The sequence below is a fragment of the Lissotriton vulgaris genome, chromosome 3_2 (assembly GCF_964263255.1).
Source record: "Lissotriton vulgaris chromosome 3_2, aLisVul1.2, whole genome shotgun sequence".
In the NCBI taxonomy this organism is placed as follows: Eukaryota; Metazoa; Chordata; class Amphibia; order Caudata; family Salamandridae; genus Lissotriton; species Lissotriton vulgaris.
Window position 1 is genome coordinate 297,946,943 of NC_141690.1, and position 14,758 is coordinate 297,961,700.

Sequence of the window (14,758 nt, forward strand, 5' to 3'; positions counted from 1 at the left end):
TGTCGCGATAATTGAAGAAGCGCACTATCACCAGGCGTGGCGGGGCTCCCGGGGGCGGACGCGCCGACAATGATCTGTGGACCCGCTCAATGCTCATGTGCGCAGAAAAGGAGTCCTTACCAAATAGCTCAACCAGCAACCGTTCCATGAAGTCTTCCATCCTTCCGGTGTTTGTCGACTCCGCCAGGTCCAGTATCCGTACGTTGTTCCTCCGTGAGCGGGCCTCTAACTCCTTATTTTTGTCCGCTGTGACCTTCAGCAGCTTGTCCATCTGGAGAATATGTTGTTTGTTGGCCGCCGCACCGTCCTCCAATCCCAGCACTCTGTGTTCCGCCTCCTTGAGCCGCTCATCATGCTGGTCAATTTTTTCAACCAACGCCTCTAGTCTGCTATTCATAGTGCCCATCTTGGAGTCTATGGAAGGGAGGCTCTGTTGCATCCCCACCAGCAGCGCCTTCCAGCCCTCATCCCTTCACTCTGGTGGATCCGGTTCCGCACGCTCTTTGGAGCTAGAGCTGGGCATCTTCCGCGCGTCGAAGGACAACTTCGCTTGTTTGGCCTCAGATCTCCCCATGCTGTCCGGCCAAGTGTCGCAGGAGCGCTTCACACAGGGCTGGTATATGTGTCTCACCCTCAGGAGATTAGGTACGCTTTTTTGCCGCACTCACCGCCAAAGTGCGTGATCTCTCCCTACACCACCAGTCTGTAAAATGTCCCGAGGTGATTCAGCCAGCCAGCCTGCGCTGTCTCAAAATGCATACTAGGGAACCCGGGGGGCAAGCAAGTCCATAGACCGAAGTGGTTAGTGCCAGCAACTTGGGCGATTGGGAACAAGTGGCCACTAAAATGTCCAGAGGAGTGCCGTCTGCACTTCTGCCTGCTCGCAGAGAGCCAGTATCTGATGCCACCACATGCAGCCCACAAAATGGTGGCCCGGGGTCCACTCTGCGCCGCGGTCTTAACCACGACCGGCCGTGTCCTCCAAAAGCCCGCTGCACCCCCACTCGTGTGTGCAGCCCCGGCGTCAGGGCCTTAATGCAAGTACTTGCTCCCTCGATGCCCCCAGGCTCTCCCGCTCCTCACAGCACTTGCCGCCGAGCCGCAGGCCTCTCCGCCGATCTCTTCCCGACACGCGCGGGCCACAGGACTCACACGTAGCAGCCTTTCAGGGCTGCCGCATGGCAGACTTGTCCGGTCTCCTCGGGGCTTCGACATAGGGCACAGTGGTATTAAAGCGGATCCGCCGCGCCCCGCGATCACCTCTAGCCACACAGTGACGCAGGTTGTGGTGCGGTGGGGCCTACACAGCCTCAGTCTTTCGCGGCCGCCTCAGCCGCCCAAGCCCTCCGGGCCGCCCACTCCCCGCTCCGCTCTCAGGTCCTGCAGCCCATCACTCCGCGATGCAGCGGCTCCCAGGCAGAAGACACGGACCGCCAGAGCCAGCACACTTTCCGCCGACCGGTGGTACGTTTTATGGACCGTTATAGTTATCAGGATGAGGATTATGCATAAATATCCGCCCGGATCGGCGGGAGCCTCACAGCAGCGCGGCCATTACGGTCAATCGCCACCTAGCGTCCCCCACGTATGGACATTGGTTCTGGTGGTGGTGGTCTAGAAGCCGAAACACAGGTGTGCACTAGTGCACTTGCCTGCGTTTAGTGTGGTCATTTCTGTGCTGCAAATGTGTGCAAATGCAATCTCCTGTCTGAATTGTAGTGTACTGTACCTGCTGTAATGAAAACTAAGAAAACAACCATGAAATAAAAACTCTGAAAGTCAAGAAACAACAACGGATATTCCTGTGGTGGTTTGACGGTAAACAACATATGTATTGTACGTTGCCATCAGGTGGGTAAAGAGCTTCTTATAAGTGCAAGTTTAATGACTGGGGTTGTATGGCTTAGTTATTCGTATCCACTCCACCCATGTACTTGTTCTAATCAACTATACAGGTGGGCTTGTGAACTTTGGCCATCTGACCCCAAACTGTGATGGGGACGTGCTCTCATCGTGAATGGTAGGGAGCACGTACACATCACACCTTTCAGAGAACGTGACTGTGAGCTCTAGTATTTCTACAGCTTCTCACAAACAAGCTCCTGCGGGAATCCTTTGTGGCGACAACAACTGCACCCACAGGCCACAGTGCAGCTTTGAACAGCTCACTAAACATGTACTCCTGTGTAGACATTGTTGCTGGACAAGCTCCAATACAATATTTCCAGTTATTCCAAGTACACTCCCAAAGGTTTTACAGTGGAGTCCTTCCCTGTACACTCTCCCCCTGTCTAAATAGCACGTAGAGCTCTCAGACAGCATGTGCAACATGACGCCATAGCTCACAATGTACTGCCTGAACATAACCCTTCCATTTCACAGGATAAAGGGCTCATCAATGGCTATATTCTTTTCAGGAAAAGAAATCTCTGGAAACCTTGCATACAATTGTTCCATGACAGGCTGAATTTTGAACAACCTGTCATGGTCTGGATGGTCCTGGGGCAATAAACCAGAAATCTCTTTGAAATGCAGCATACTCTGCATAAAAAAAGATCTCTTTTTATGTACGGTGTAAAAACGGGTGTTACTCAAACTCTGCAAGTGGACCAGTAGGACGGAAAGCTTAGTTTGTGCACTTACCCCATTTTGAGCATAAGAATCTCTCAAGTGAAGTGGGAGTCAACCTGAGTGCCCAAGAATGAGGCTTAACTTAACTTAAGACCAAAACTTAGGTTTAACTGAGACCAACTGATGGTCTTATGTTTAAGTTTAGGCCTTAAGTTTAACTTAAGACCAAAACTTAAGTTTAACTGAGACAAACTCGTAACTTTACTCCTCCTTAATGCCCTTTGTGAATACCAAAATTCGTAAAGCTAGGATTTTGTCTCAGATTACGTTTGTGAATCGGGCCCAGGGTGTTTGTGGTTTCCTAACTATATGGTATCTCCTTCCCTCCAGGCCGACGGAGGCCATGCGGTTCCTGCTGGCAGACCAAGGCTGTGAATGGAAGGAGGACAAAGTACCCATTGAAGACTGGTTTTGTGGAAATGTTGAGATCAAAAAGTCAGCGGTAAGCAATTATGAGTAAAGATTTGGTTCGTATTGCACCTCTCGCATGTAGGGTAAACCAGGGTCCAGCACCTATGACAGGTCCATTAGTATCTTCAATGCCGGCTACTCACTGTCCACTCACTCTAAGATGTCACATCAGAATATCCAGTGGTAGTTTCCGTGGCGACCTAGGTCCTAAGTGAGGACTGGAGGTTGTGAGGATATCCTGGGCTTTCAAACTGGGACAGGAGCTGGAGATATTAAGTTGTAAATTGCCTGGAATTTTGGAACCTAAATGCTGTATTTAGGGGTGGAGTAGTAGTGCTGCCACGAGGAGGCAGGGCACACACTTGCCCAATGGAAGCTTCAGCAATGGCCATTAGGTTTGGAGGCTCTTCCAAAGATAAAAGGATCATGACCTTGGAAGGCAGAGAGTCACCTTCTATCAATGTACGTTGTTGTTTTTGGAATCATGCCAGGTTAGGAGCTGCTGCATCCACCTGTATGAAGGAGAGCCTGAAGGCCCCGTCGAGCATGGACAGTCAGTGCGGGGTTCCTCAGTCTCAGGGTTGAGGCAGGTGAGGCAAAGGCTGCATGGATGGCTCGTCTGGACATTGCATTGTACACTGAGACTGTACCATATACTCCTGGGCTCTCACAGATGGATAGGGAACCCAGGCATCCTCACCTCATAGGCTAGGTGGTTCTTTGAGGTGTATATTGAGAACAGCACACACAGGTACTCATGGGGCATCGACGCTGGGGATGTCTCAAGGTATCATCAGGGGCTGATCGGCTGAAGCTCGATCTAATGTGCTCTACCCACCAGAATCCTTTCACTAGGGCTGTAAGCTCCATACTGTGCCTAATGTATTTACTCTCTCTTCTTTCTCCTCCTTTTTTAGCTCTTTGGGCAGTTACCCATGTTTGCTGATGGTGATTTTATCCTGTTCCAGTCCAATACCATCCTGCGATATCTGGGGCGCAAACACGGTGAGCACCATACAAGGAGGTGGGGGGTCCGTATTGATTGTGGGGTTTATGGAATCCATTTTTTTGGTAGATATAAGCCAGAAGTGAGGTGAACTAGATATAAGTTAGAGGGAGTTGAAGGTCTCACAAAAGCTTAGTTGAAAGACATTCTCGGTGCCTCAGGAGCGATGAAGCCCTCAGTACACCAGGGTTCAACGAAGGCTTTAGCACCAGGATGTGAAAGAAAGAAACCCAACAGGGTAAGGTTTCCAAACAGCTTTTTTGTCCTCATAAGCGGCTGAATAAGCATTGACTGGTTGTGAAGCCTACATCTCCCAGACTTATAAATGTCTGACAGTTCCCACCTGTGGTGTGTGTTGCTCCCATTCTAGCCTTCTAGCACCTCTCCTTTCCTCACAGATCTCTACGGGACGAACAGCAAGGAAGCTGCGCTCATTGACATGGCCAAGTACGGGTTGGAGGACCTGCGACAGAAGTTTGCCAAATTCTTTTTCCATGAATGGGTAGGTTTGTTTTTTTATTTACTACAAGCTGGCCGTCAGAGTGCTGGGTCCTCGCCTTTTAGGGTTCAGTTCATGGCACCAAGAGAGCCACCTTCAACAATCTTCAGAGGAAGAGTAGCCTATTTGGAAATGGGTTGAATTCCCTACCACTCGATCCCTCTGGAGGGTGCAGAGGGCTAGTCCGCCTCTGCCACATTGTTTCGCTTCATGTCTATTGAACGTACGTTGACCAGACAGTTGGGAAGTCTCTAAGGACAACACCAAAGTGGATCTTAACTGTGATTTGCTCGCTCCATTATCTCTGTCACCGGTGTATGCCAATCTATTCTTTGGGGTTCCCCATGTATTCTTTTGTGTGAGATGGTACTGTTTGTGAGAGTGTGGTATAAGAGGTGGGATTGCTTGATGCAAGTTTCTTCTTTTGGGGGGTGTGTGCCTGTAGAATTAAGAATAACATTTGTTTTTCTATGTCTTTTTAAAACTGCAAATAATGTTTGTCACAAATGTTTATTGTATTAAAATCTGTTGTAACTGTATATTATGAATTTTTTAAATATTTTATAAACAGATACATCACAAAAAGAAAAAAGATGAATACAAATTAATATATTTGTGTTAAGTTACGTTTGGCATGATTGATTTCTATGAGACAGCCCAACTTGAGCCCCGTGCAGGCCATCAGATAACTAGATATAGTTTGGACAGGAGTATTGGTTATAGCAAATGTTCATGTGTCTTTTCCCCCTGGCTCCTGGACCTCTAAAGTATGCTGTAGGGGGTACCTTTCTTTGAGGATCCTCTGCTTATAATCTGGTCGACGGGTATTCAGCTGCTGGTATCTGTACAGGGCGGTCATCGTAGTGGCCCCCTACTCCAGTGAGAAACAGTTGTGAAAACAGCGAGCCTCCAAAGCTGTCTCCCACACACTCATGGGAGCTACTTTTCCTTGTTTCATTTGAAAGAGATCAATAGCATCTTAAAAATGCAGGAGATGGATGCTGTAGTGTTCATAAAGTTCTTCTGATATGGATTGATCCACCTTTTCAACCTGCCCCCTTTATGGTAATGTTTCATCCTCCATACACGTTACATCTTAAACAACAGCAATATTTTTGTAATAAATATTATTTTGTACTAGGTATATTATTTCATTTTTACGTCTCGCGTTTTGCAGCGCATGCGTTGCTTGCGCTGTCTCAGCGAGACCTTTTGTAATCTGTATGTTGACTGAAACTTAATCTAATTTGATTTCCACTTGTGATTGGTTTACCTGAGGCATTGTGTTGTGTTCGTGCTTTCTGTTGGCTATTGATCTTCCAGTTACTTCCGTGTAGTTCCAAAGCAGCGGCGCCTAAGTACAGTTTTTGTCCGCAACTCGCACTTGTTTTAATTAACTGCAGTGTGCCAACAGTTTCTCACGCCGCGTTTGTTTATTTATTTTAGACGTGCTCCCCGTGTTCGCGATAGAGAGGCGGCATTCCTCCAGCCCAGCATGCTACTTTCAAGCCACTTTTCCTTCCCCCGTCGGCTCCACGGAGATAGATTGTTTCTTTTCCAATCTCCTTTAGATTTATAACACGACAAAATTTATAGCAAGAGCTGTAACCGTGATAAAACACTGCTCTAAAAGGGGAATCCTGTTCAGCTGGCATTTGGAAAACAAGTTTCTTCTAAACAACAAAAGGAAAAAGAAATTGAATGAGGATGCATACGCGTTTGTGTTTATTAGAGTCAATTGTTGTGTCTCGACTTAATATAAAGCTAATTGAACAGGTTTTAATACTTGTCACAGAGGTGTTTAGCATTCATCCACTGCAGGTGCAAGTTAAATTCCAAAGGTTTTTTTCAACAAGTGTGATTTTTTTGCATCCACTGAAAAGAAGACTGTGCGAAACACTTGTATTATTCATTGCTCATTTGCCTTACTCAAAGCAGACTATTTTACTGATCTTTAGCAGTGCGGGAACACTTTATATTTTGAAGTGCATTCTCGTCCCAAATGCTGTATGTGTTTTATAGAACGTGGTAGAGTGTCAGAGCTTTCAACAGATTGAAAGTGCCATGCAGTGTTAACCTTTCCACTTACTGAGCCGAACGTCATAAGATGAGGCACGCTGCAGTGTGTCAGCTCTTTGTAGTGAGGAGTTATCTGGAGATGTTTAAAGCAACTGAACTGCTTGCAGAGCAGGAGGAAACAGAGAGGAGCAGGCTTCCCTGGGCATACCTCATCATCGGAATGGAGTCCCAGGATGGCGAGAAGGATGCAGCAGAGCGCAGGAGGAAAATTAAATTCAGCCCAGCAGAACTGCAGGTGCTTGTTGAAGAGGTGGTCAATCACCACAGCAACATTTTCGGAAAACAGTCTCTGCATGTTGCAGAGCCTGTCAAATGTAATACCTGGCTATGACGTAGAATGCCGCCCTTCTGGTTGCACTGTTGCATTTTGGGACCTTCTTTTATGGCCTGCACCTGGTTACCACCTGCTTTCAATCCATGGTAAATACCTACTCTTAATTACCGAATTTAATGAAATTCAGTATTTTTTGGGTTTCCTACATCTCTTGATTGACATTTTTTACCATTTCTTATTTACTGATTCGGTAAATAAGAACTCGGTAAATAGGGATTCGGTAAATTCCGAATCGGTAGAATACTGACTCATATTTACCAATTCGGAACCTTTTTGCTTTCTACATCTCATTTTCCAAATACCGGTCGTAACAGCCGAAATTATTGAATTTCGGCCGTTACCGACCGGTATTTGGCTACCTACATCTGGCCCAAAATCTTTTGCGATTCCCTATTTGCAAATCTTTGCGATTTTCAATTAGGGAAACGCAAAACGACATGCATGAAAGTGTGCCGTACATTTTCTGCGATTCCTAAGGGGTCGCAAATGTCCTATCTCATGAATATTAATGAGATAGGTCCCAATTTGTGACCCCCTAGGAATCGCACAAATCACAGGTATAGTGGCCTGCTGGGGTCAGCAGACCACCATGTCTGTGATTGCTTTTAAATAAAGCAATCATTTTTTTTGTAAAGCATGTTTAAATTAGAGTGTGCCTGCCTGTGTCACCATATGCATCAGTGTGTGACTGAGTGTATTAGTCAAGACACGAGTGTGAGCATCACTGTGTGAGTATATGCATCAATCTGTTCCTGGGTGTGCTACTGTGTGCATTAGAGTATGTCTGAGTGTGTCAGTGTATGTCTACTTACAGCCTACCTTAGGGGTGACTTATATGTAGGGAAAAGGAAGTTTAAGGCTTAGCAAGGGATTTCAAATGACTACTTGGCCTGGCAGTACATCTCCACACACAGGCCCAACATGTTTAAAAGGCTACTTGTCTGCATAGGTGACTTAAGGCCAGATGTAGGAACCCTAATACCGGTCGGTAACGGTTGAAATTACAGAATCTTTGCCGTTACCGACCGGTATTAGGCATTTGGGATGTAGGCGGCTACCTTTCAGATTCGGTAATTTACCGAATCGGTATTTAAGAATTCGGTAAATTACCAAATTCTTAAATACCGTTTTGGTAAATTACCGAATCTGAAATGTAGGAAGCACTCAAGTGAGTGCTTTTCACCTGTAAGGATTCGTTATTTACCACCAACTACAAGCCAGACACTCACAAACCCACAGACACATTCACACACCCACTCATAAACCTACAAAAATAATCACACACCTGCTCACAAATCCCCACTTATATTCTCAATACGTTTGGATATTCTAAATACACTTTCATCAACCTCATGTACACATGTATCTTTTCACTAACATTTTTTTTCAACCACACTCTAATTCACATACCCGTTAATTGAGTTGGTTGGCCAGTGATATATTTTACGTTGTCAGTTGCACTGTACTCTCACAGAAAATGTGAAAACTAAACATAAGAATAGTACACCACTCGCAACCATAAATGGCAACCGTTACAACTTTTCTCTCAGTGATACTGCTGTAGTTAGCAAATAAAAACGTCAGTTTCATATATCACTTTTGTTATTCAACTTCGCAACGGTCAATACTTCTTAACCCTTTCTTGCACTTTAATAAAGAAGCCCAATCTGGTAGTGTTTTTGGTCATATTTGTGAATTCATCACGACCCTCAGCACCGCCCCCATGTAACTTCGTTGCAAATTCATGAATAACTTCTGGAGTTCAGCAACATATTTTGGTTTGTACTCATAATACGTTACAACTACAAAGCACTTTATGAGAAACTCCTGACTTGGAATATAAACCCTCCTTCATAAATAATGAGTCTAAACCACTCTAATATTAACTATACAATGCAGTCTGTTGAATACCCTTCCCCCCACAGTATCTTATCTCAGTTTCCATAGCAACCCCCTTTGGAACACTCTCCTGAACCCGTAGGTCAATTGTTCACCACGCATTCTAGAAGCAACATACTAGTTTCAACATGTATGGCAGCAGGTGTGGTTGACTATTCAGAATTAAAAGCTTATCGAAGTTTGCATTACATTTTATCGTTTTCACCAGAGCCAATCATATATCTGCTAATCATTTAAATGCACTACTTAATGTTATAAACCTACATATTTACTCCATCCAATCAAATATGTATTTTTTAAACAGGTCCTGTCCACCATTTTAACTGCCTTTCATTTTGAAAACTGCCTCATTCAGCTGCAGCCTTCTCCTCTGTGCTACTCCACTTGAACGCCATTTAGCGGGAGTTTCGGATGAAGTACACCATATCCTGCGGTCATGAACACGTGATTTATTTATCATCTATACAGATCAGAATACCTTTCAAATATTTACAAAAGGTGAACCACGAGAAGACGTTACTCTACGTTATCAGTTAGCATGTAGTGGGTAAACAAAGCCACGCACGATTTACTAATTCAACACTTGCAATGTTCAACCAGCAAGTGTGAAGATATTTCTGTACGCTGACAGTTTTTGGAAGTGGAATACGGAATCTGATGGAGTTAGACTTATCTTCACTTGCAGTTAGACTTATCTTCACTTGCAAAGAATGATTTAGCAAGTGTTTGGAGAACGTCATACACTCTTTTCTCGAACATTATTTGAGGAGCGTTATAAAACTTTGCTATCAGCACTGAAGAACTCTTCTGTGCTTAAGGGTACACGACGAAACACGTGTTGGCTGCTTTTTGCGAAGACTGCTTCTTGTGAAGATTGTAATATAAAGGCAATCTGTGATGTATTATACCACGACAAGCTGTGAAGAATAATTTGAAATAATGAACATGAACTTTTCAGAACAACGTGTGAAGAATCTACATTGAACCTTATCTTTATAACGTGCTCAGGGTAGACCTTTTCTTCTTGGACATTACTTGTATTGACCGGAAAGGGTTAAAGTAGCATCAATTGCTGCCTTTAGTTAACAGCATTGGAGATTGCCAGCACCCGACCTCATGATTGTGCACTGTGGTGGCAATGGCCAAGGCATACTGACTTGAGAAGGGGTGAGAATCCTAATGAAGGACACCTTTGCTCAATTCATTGAACTTTTCCTTCAAACTACCTTGGTATTCTCCAACATATGCCAAAGGCAGCGATGGAAGTGGGAAAACAAGTTCTATCCAGAGTTAGACAAAGCCAATAAAACTGGTTCTGCATTCCTCAGAGATCATAACATGGGCTCGATCTACAACAAACACCTATGCTTTGACATGGATGATAGCTACAGAACTGATGGAGTTCATTTCACAGAGAAAGTCAACAGGGCGTTCCTCACTAACTGCTGGTTGATTTGCATGAGTACCTTTATGCATGTTAGTCTCTGTACACAGATGCCTGCATGCTTGTTGGTCTCATTGGCTGAATACCTGTATGCTTTCTGCCTGTATGTACATTAGCCTGTTTGCAGGGTAGTTGCTGCTGGTGCCTGTAGGACTGCTGTTCTATGTTCATAGGAGTCAGCACATATATATCTGCATTTTGTGATTGTATGCTTCTGTATTGGGTGTCTCTGTGTGAATAAACTATGCAGAGGCCAAACCTATTGGAGTTGTCAATGTTTGATTTATTTCGATACAGGACACTGGCAAGGAGAAGTACATGGAAGATCTGCCCAATCAGCTGAGGCCTTTTGAGCGTCTTCTCTCCCAGAATGCATCTGGATTCCTTGCTGGCAGCACGGTGAGTAGCATGACTGCCCTCTGGAGGGGTGATAATGAACTGCAGGTTAAAGAGAGGTTGTGCTTTGGAAAACCACAGTGCTGGAGACTTCCGGTGCCGCGGGCCCATGGACTCTGTCCCTCTTGATGGGTTATGGTAACAGAGACATGGTGGGTCTGTGGAGCCTTCTCCATCTCAGTGTACAAGATGACAGAGCATGGCTGGTAGCAAGGGGCAGGTGGTCTGAGTTACTGGTCTCTCACACTACATGGAGGTGACTGATTCACACAGCGGCAGAGACAGAGCGGGCGTATGGTGTACGTGTTCTAACAATACATCTGGGCTTAGGGAACCTAAAACAGAAGAGCTCAGGGGAAGTCGGTTGAAAGTGGATGGTGCCTTGGGATCATTCATGTTTTCTATCTCTCACCGGTCCCTTGGACCACTCCTTCTCTCCAGTTTAATCTCCTGATAAATAGTCTTTGCCCTGCTCCTCTGTTCCTTTCCCCTACTGCTTCTGGTCTATATTGAAAGTTTCTTCATCTTTGCCATTTCTTCTCCTCCAAACAGGTATCCTTGGCTGTATCACTCTTCCTTTCTCCTCAACTCCCTTTTCTCATGGGTGCTGCTTCAAGACCTTGGTGTTCTCTTGTTTGGGAAGTCTCCTTTAATTAACTTACCTGTCTCTTTTGTCCACTTCTTCGGACAGGTCCCCTTTCCATCTGCCCATTGCTCACTCTTATCCCTTGCTGACTCCTTCTTCTCCGGTGTCCTCTTCTTTGGACAGGTCCCCTTTCCATCTGCCCATTGCTCACGCTTATCCCTTGCTGACTCCTTCTTCTCCGGTGTCCTCTTCTTTGGACAGGTCCCCTTTCCATCTGCCCATTGCTCACGCTTATCCCTTGCTGACTCCTTCTTCTCCGGTGTCCTCTTCTTTGGACAGGTCCCCTTTCCATCTGCCCATTGCTCACGCTTATCCCTTGCTGACTCCTTCTTCTCCGGTGTCCTCTTCTTTGGACAGGTCCCCTTTCCATCTGCCCATTGCTCACTCTTATCCCTTGCTGACTCCTTCTTCTCCGGTGTCCTCTTCTTTGGACAGGTCCCCTTTCCATCTGCCCATTGCTCACGCTTATCCCTTGCTGACTCCTTCTTCTCCGGTGTCCTCTTCTTTGGACAGGTCCCCTTTCCATCTGCCCATTGCTCACTCTTATCCCTTGCTGACTCCTTCTTCTCCGGTGTCCTCTTCTTTGGACAGGTCCCCTTTCCATCTGCCCATTGCTCACGCTTATCCCTTGCTGACTCCTTCTTCTCCGGTGTCCTCTTCTTTGGACAGGTCCCCTTTCCATCTGCCCATTGCTCACTCTTATCCCTTGCTGACTCCTTCTTCTCCGGTGTCCTCTTCTTTGGACAGGTCCCCTTTCCATCTGCCCATTGCTCACGCTTATCCCTTGCTGACTCCTTCTTCTCCGGTGTCCTTTTCTTTGGACAGGTCCTCTTTACTTTCCTGTTACTCACTTTTGTCCCTTGGTGATTCCTTCATCATCTGTGTTTTCTTCTTCTCCAGACGAGCCACCTTGTCCATACTGTTCTTCCTTTCTCTTGTGCTCTTTTTGGGGCCGTTCTTCCTTCTCTTTGACTTTTCCTCTCGACAGATCCTCCCCAAAAAAGAAAAAAATCAAGGATGAGGATTAGTTTGGCTTCGTCAAAAGAGTTTTGTCCTGGTATTCACATATAGGAATTGTCTGAGATGTAATCAATTAAAAAATTGATTATGACAATGCCTGGTATGGTGAATTGCTGAATTTTCAGACTCCATGATTGCAGCATTTGATCTACAGACTTGAAAACACTGATCTGATCTCAAATCTGAGAGAGTCAATACACTGACTCCAGGTGCAAGGCAGGATTGATTAAGATTTGGTCTCTTTGGTGTATCCCCCAGAGGCTCAGATAAAAAATCAACAAGTGCCACCTGACTAAATCCTTCAGCCTTTCTTATGCGTCTGGCATCCACTGAAGAAACTGCAAAGTGCACAGAAGATTTGTGGTGATCAGACCTAGATTATGGGTACTCTGACCCTACATATTAGAAAGAGACGGTCACTACTGCCCCTTCGCCTGACTTTCAAGGCCTGGCGTTTCTGATCATTTTCTCCACCGTCCTTGAGCCCAGAGTGGTTGCTTACCCAGTGCTTGTTTTGAGGGCACTGTTAACAAATAAACAGATCTCCTTTGCTTTTCCCCTTGTCGTTCACTCTGGTCACACAGGGGGATTCCTTCTCTTCTCCATCTTCTCTGGAAAGGTCTCTTTTGCTCAACCCTCTTACTCTCTCTTATTGCGTGAGTCATCCATTCATCACTTGGATGTCTTTTCCTCTGGACAGGTCTCCTTTGCAGATTACAATCTTCTGGACCTTCTCCAAAGCCACCTGATCTGGGCCCCGGACTGCCTGAACAGCTTCCCCCATCTGAAGACCTTCAAGGAAAAGATGGAATCTCGACCCAAACTCAAGGCCTACCTGCAGTCGGGTGACCACAAGAACCGCCTCTTCCACCCCACCAGGAAGCTGTAGTTGAACCATTAACCAATGTGCTATCGGCCACCTCCTCCAACGCCTCAGCCTCCTCAAACGCCTCATCCTCCTCCAACGCCTCATCCTCCTCACCAAGAAGCTGCGACCGGCCGCTTCATTCGATGGAAGGATCCGATCAACCGCTGACTTCATCGGAGGATACCAAAAATAAAAGAAATTTGTCAAAGATTCTTGTCTGCCCATCTGCAAGACTGTTTTTAATTTTACTTGTATTTATTCAAATCAGAGCACTTTGAAAAGAAGTAATGCACTTTGCAAATGAGGGAACAAAGGAAGATTGAAGGTTAGATATAGAAGTGATGCTACAGAATAGTTAATGAGAACAGACATATTTATTTATTTATTTATTTAACATGTGTTATATAGCGCTAGCTGGAGCCGGGGGTATCAGAGCGCTGTACATGAGTATACATTGTAATATAGCAACATTTACAATAAGATAGTATTCAGAAATTAATACAGACGATAGAAAGCAATTTAAATATTACACAATCGAATTAAACAAAATAAGTTGCCAAGGGTTACAGCAAATCATGAGGGAATAGGCTAGAGAGAGAGGGAAAGGATGTAAAATAGGGAGGAAGGGTAAGGAAGGGGAGAGGTAAAGGAGGGGGATAGTTAAGGCAATTTCAAACAGCTATAAATAGATACAATTATTTGCATATAATAGGTTTACAATGAGGTGGTATTCAAAACCCCACAAGAAGGTGAAAACAACTCTAGTTTTATACCATCACATTGCATGAGTTGCAAAGGGTTACAGCAAGTCTTGGGAGATTAGCCTGGCGCCGTGGGGAGATGATGTAGAAGAGGGGGGAAGTTTAAGGGAAAGGAGAGAGGCTGGGGGGGGGAGGTTTCGGTAATACCAGGTGTGACGAGGCAGGTCATATAGGAAAGAGTGGAGCGAGGAGTTAGTGGGCGAAGGAAGATGGGAGATGGGGAGGAGAGCAATAGGAGGTAGGGGAGGGAAGAGAGCTCAGGGGGGATTTAAGTACCCCAGTATTTGGTAAGCAGGAGAAGTTTAAGGTCTTTTTTGAAGCTGGCGTAAGAGGGGTTGCAACGAAGATCTTTGGGGAGGGAGTACCAGAAGTAAGGTGCTTTCCCAGAAGAGGATAGAGATTGTGTGGTATTCTTGTTTAAAAGAGGAGGGACCAGAGCGAGGGTGTTGGAGCTTCTCAGTGGTCTAGAGCAGCCGGCTAAGTGAAGTTTATCTCTGAGGTATTGCGGGGTGCATTGATGCAGGGCTTTGTGCGTAATGCAAGCTGTCTTGTAGGAAGCTCTCCCTTCGACGGGCAGCCACTTAAGGGCTTTAAGAGCAGGGGAGATGTGATCAAACCATTTGAGGTCGCTAATGAGCCTAGCTGCAAGGTTCAGAACTGATTTGATTGGGGCGAGGTGGGCTTTAGGAGTACCAGCGAGGATGGCGTTACCATAGTCGACTTTTGACAGGACCAGCGATTGGAGAACTAATTTAAAGTCGTCA

General features: G+C 45.6%; 1 protein-coding gene across 1 annotated transcript; it reads left to right on the top strand.

Annotated features, from left to right (window-relative positions):
* Positions 1-416: 416 nt before the first annotated feature.
* Positions 417-13,441, top strand: LOC147725753 (glutathione S-transferase P 1-like). Its single transcript, XM_086964493.1, has 6 exons — positions 417-616; positions 2,962-3,073; positions 3,960-4,047; positions 4,447-4,550; positions 10,601-10,702; positions 13,066-13,441. Exons 1-6 carry the CDS (start codon positions 417-419, stop codon positions 13,252-13,254), a joined length of 795 nt encoding a protein of 264 aa, XP_086820619.1. The 3' UTR covers positions 13,255-13,441.
* Positions 13,442-14,758: the final 1,317 nt, after the last annotated feature.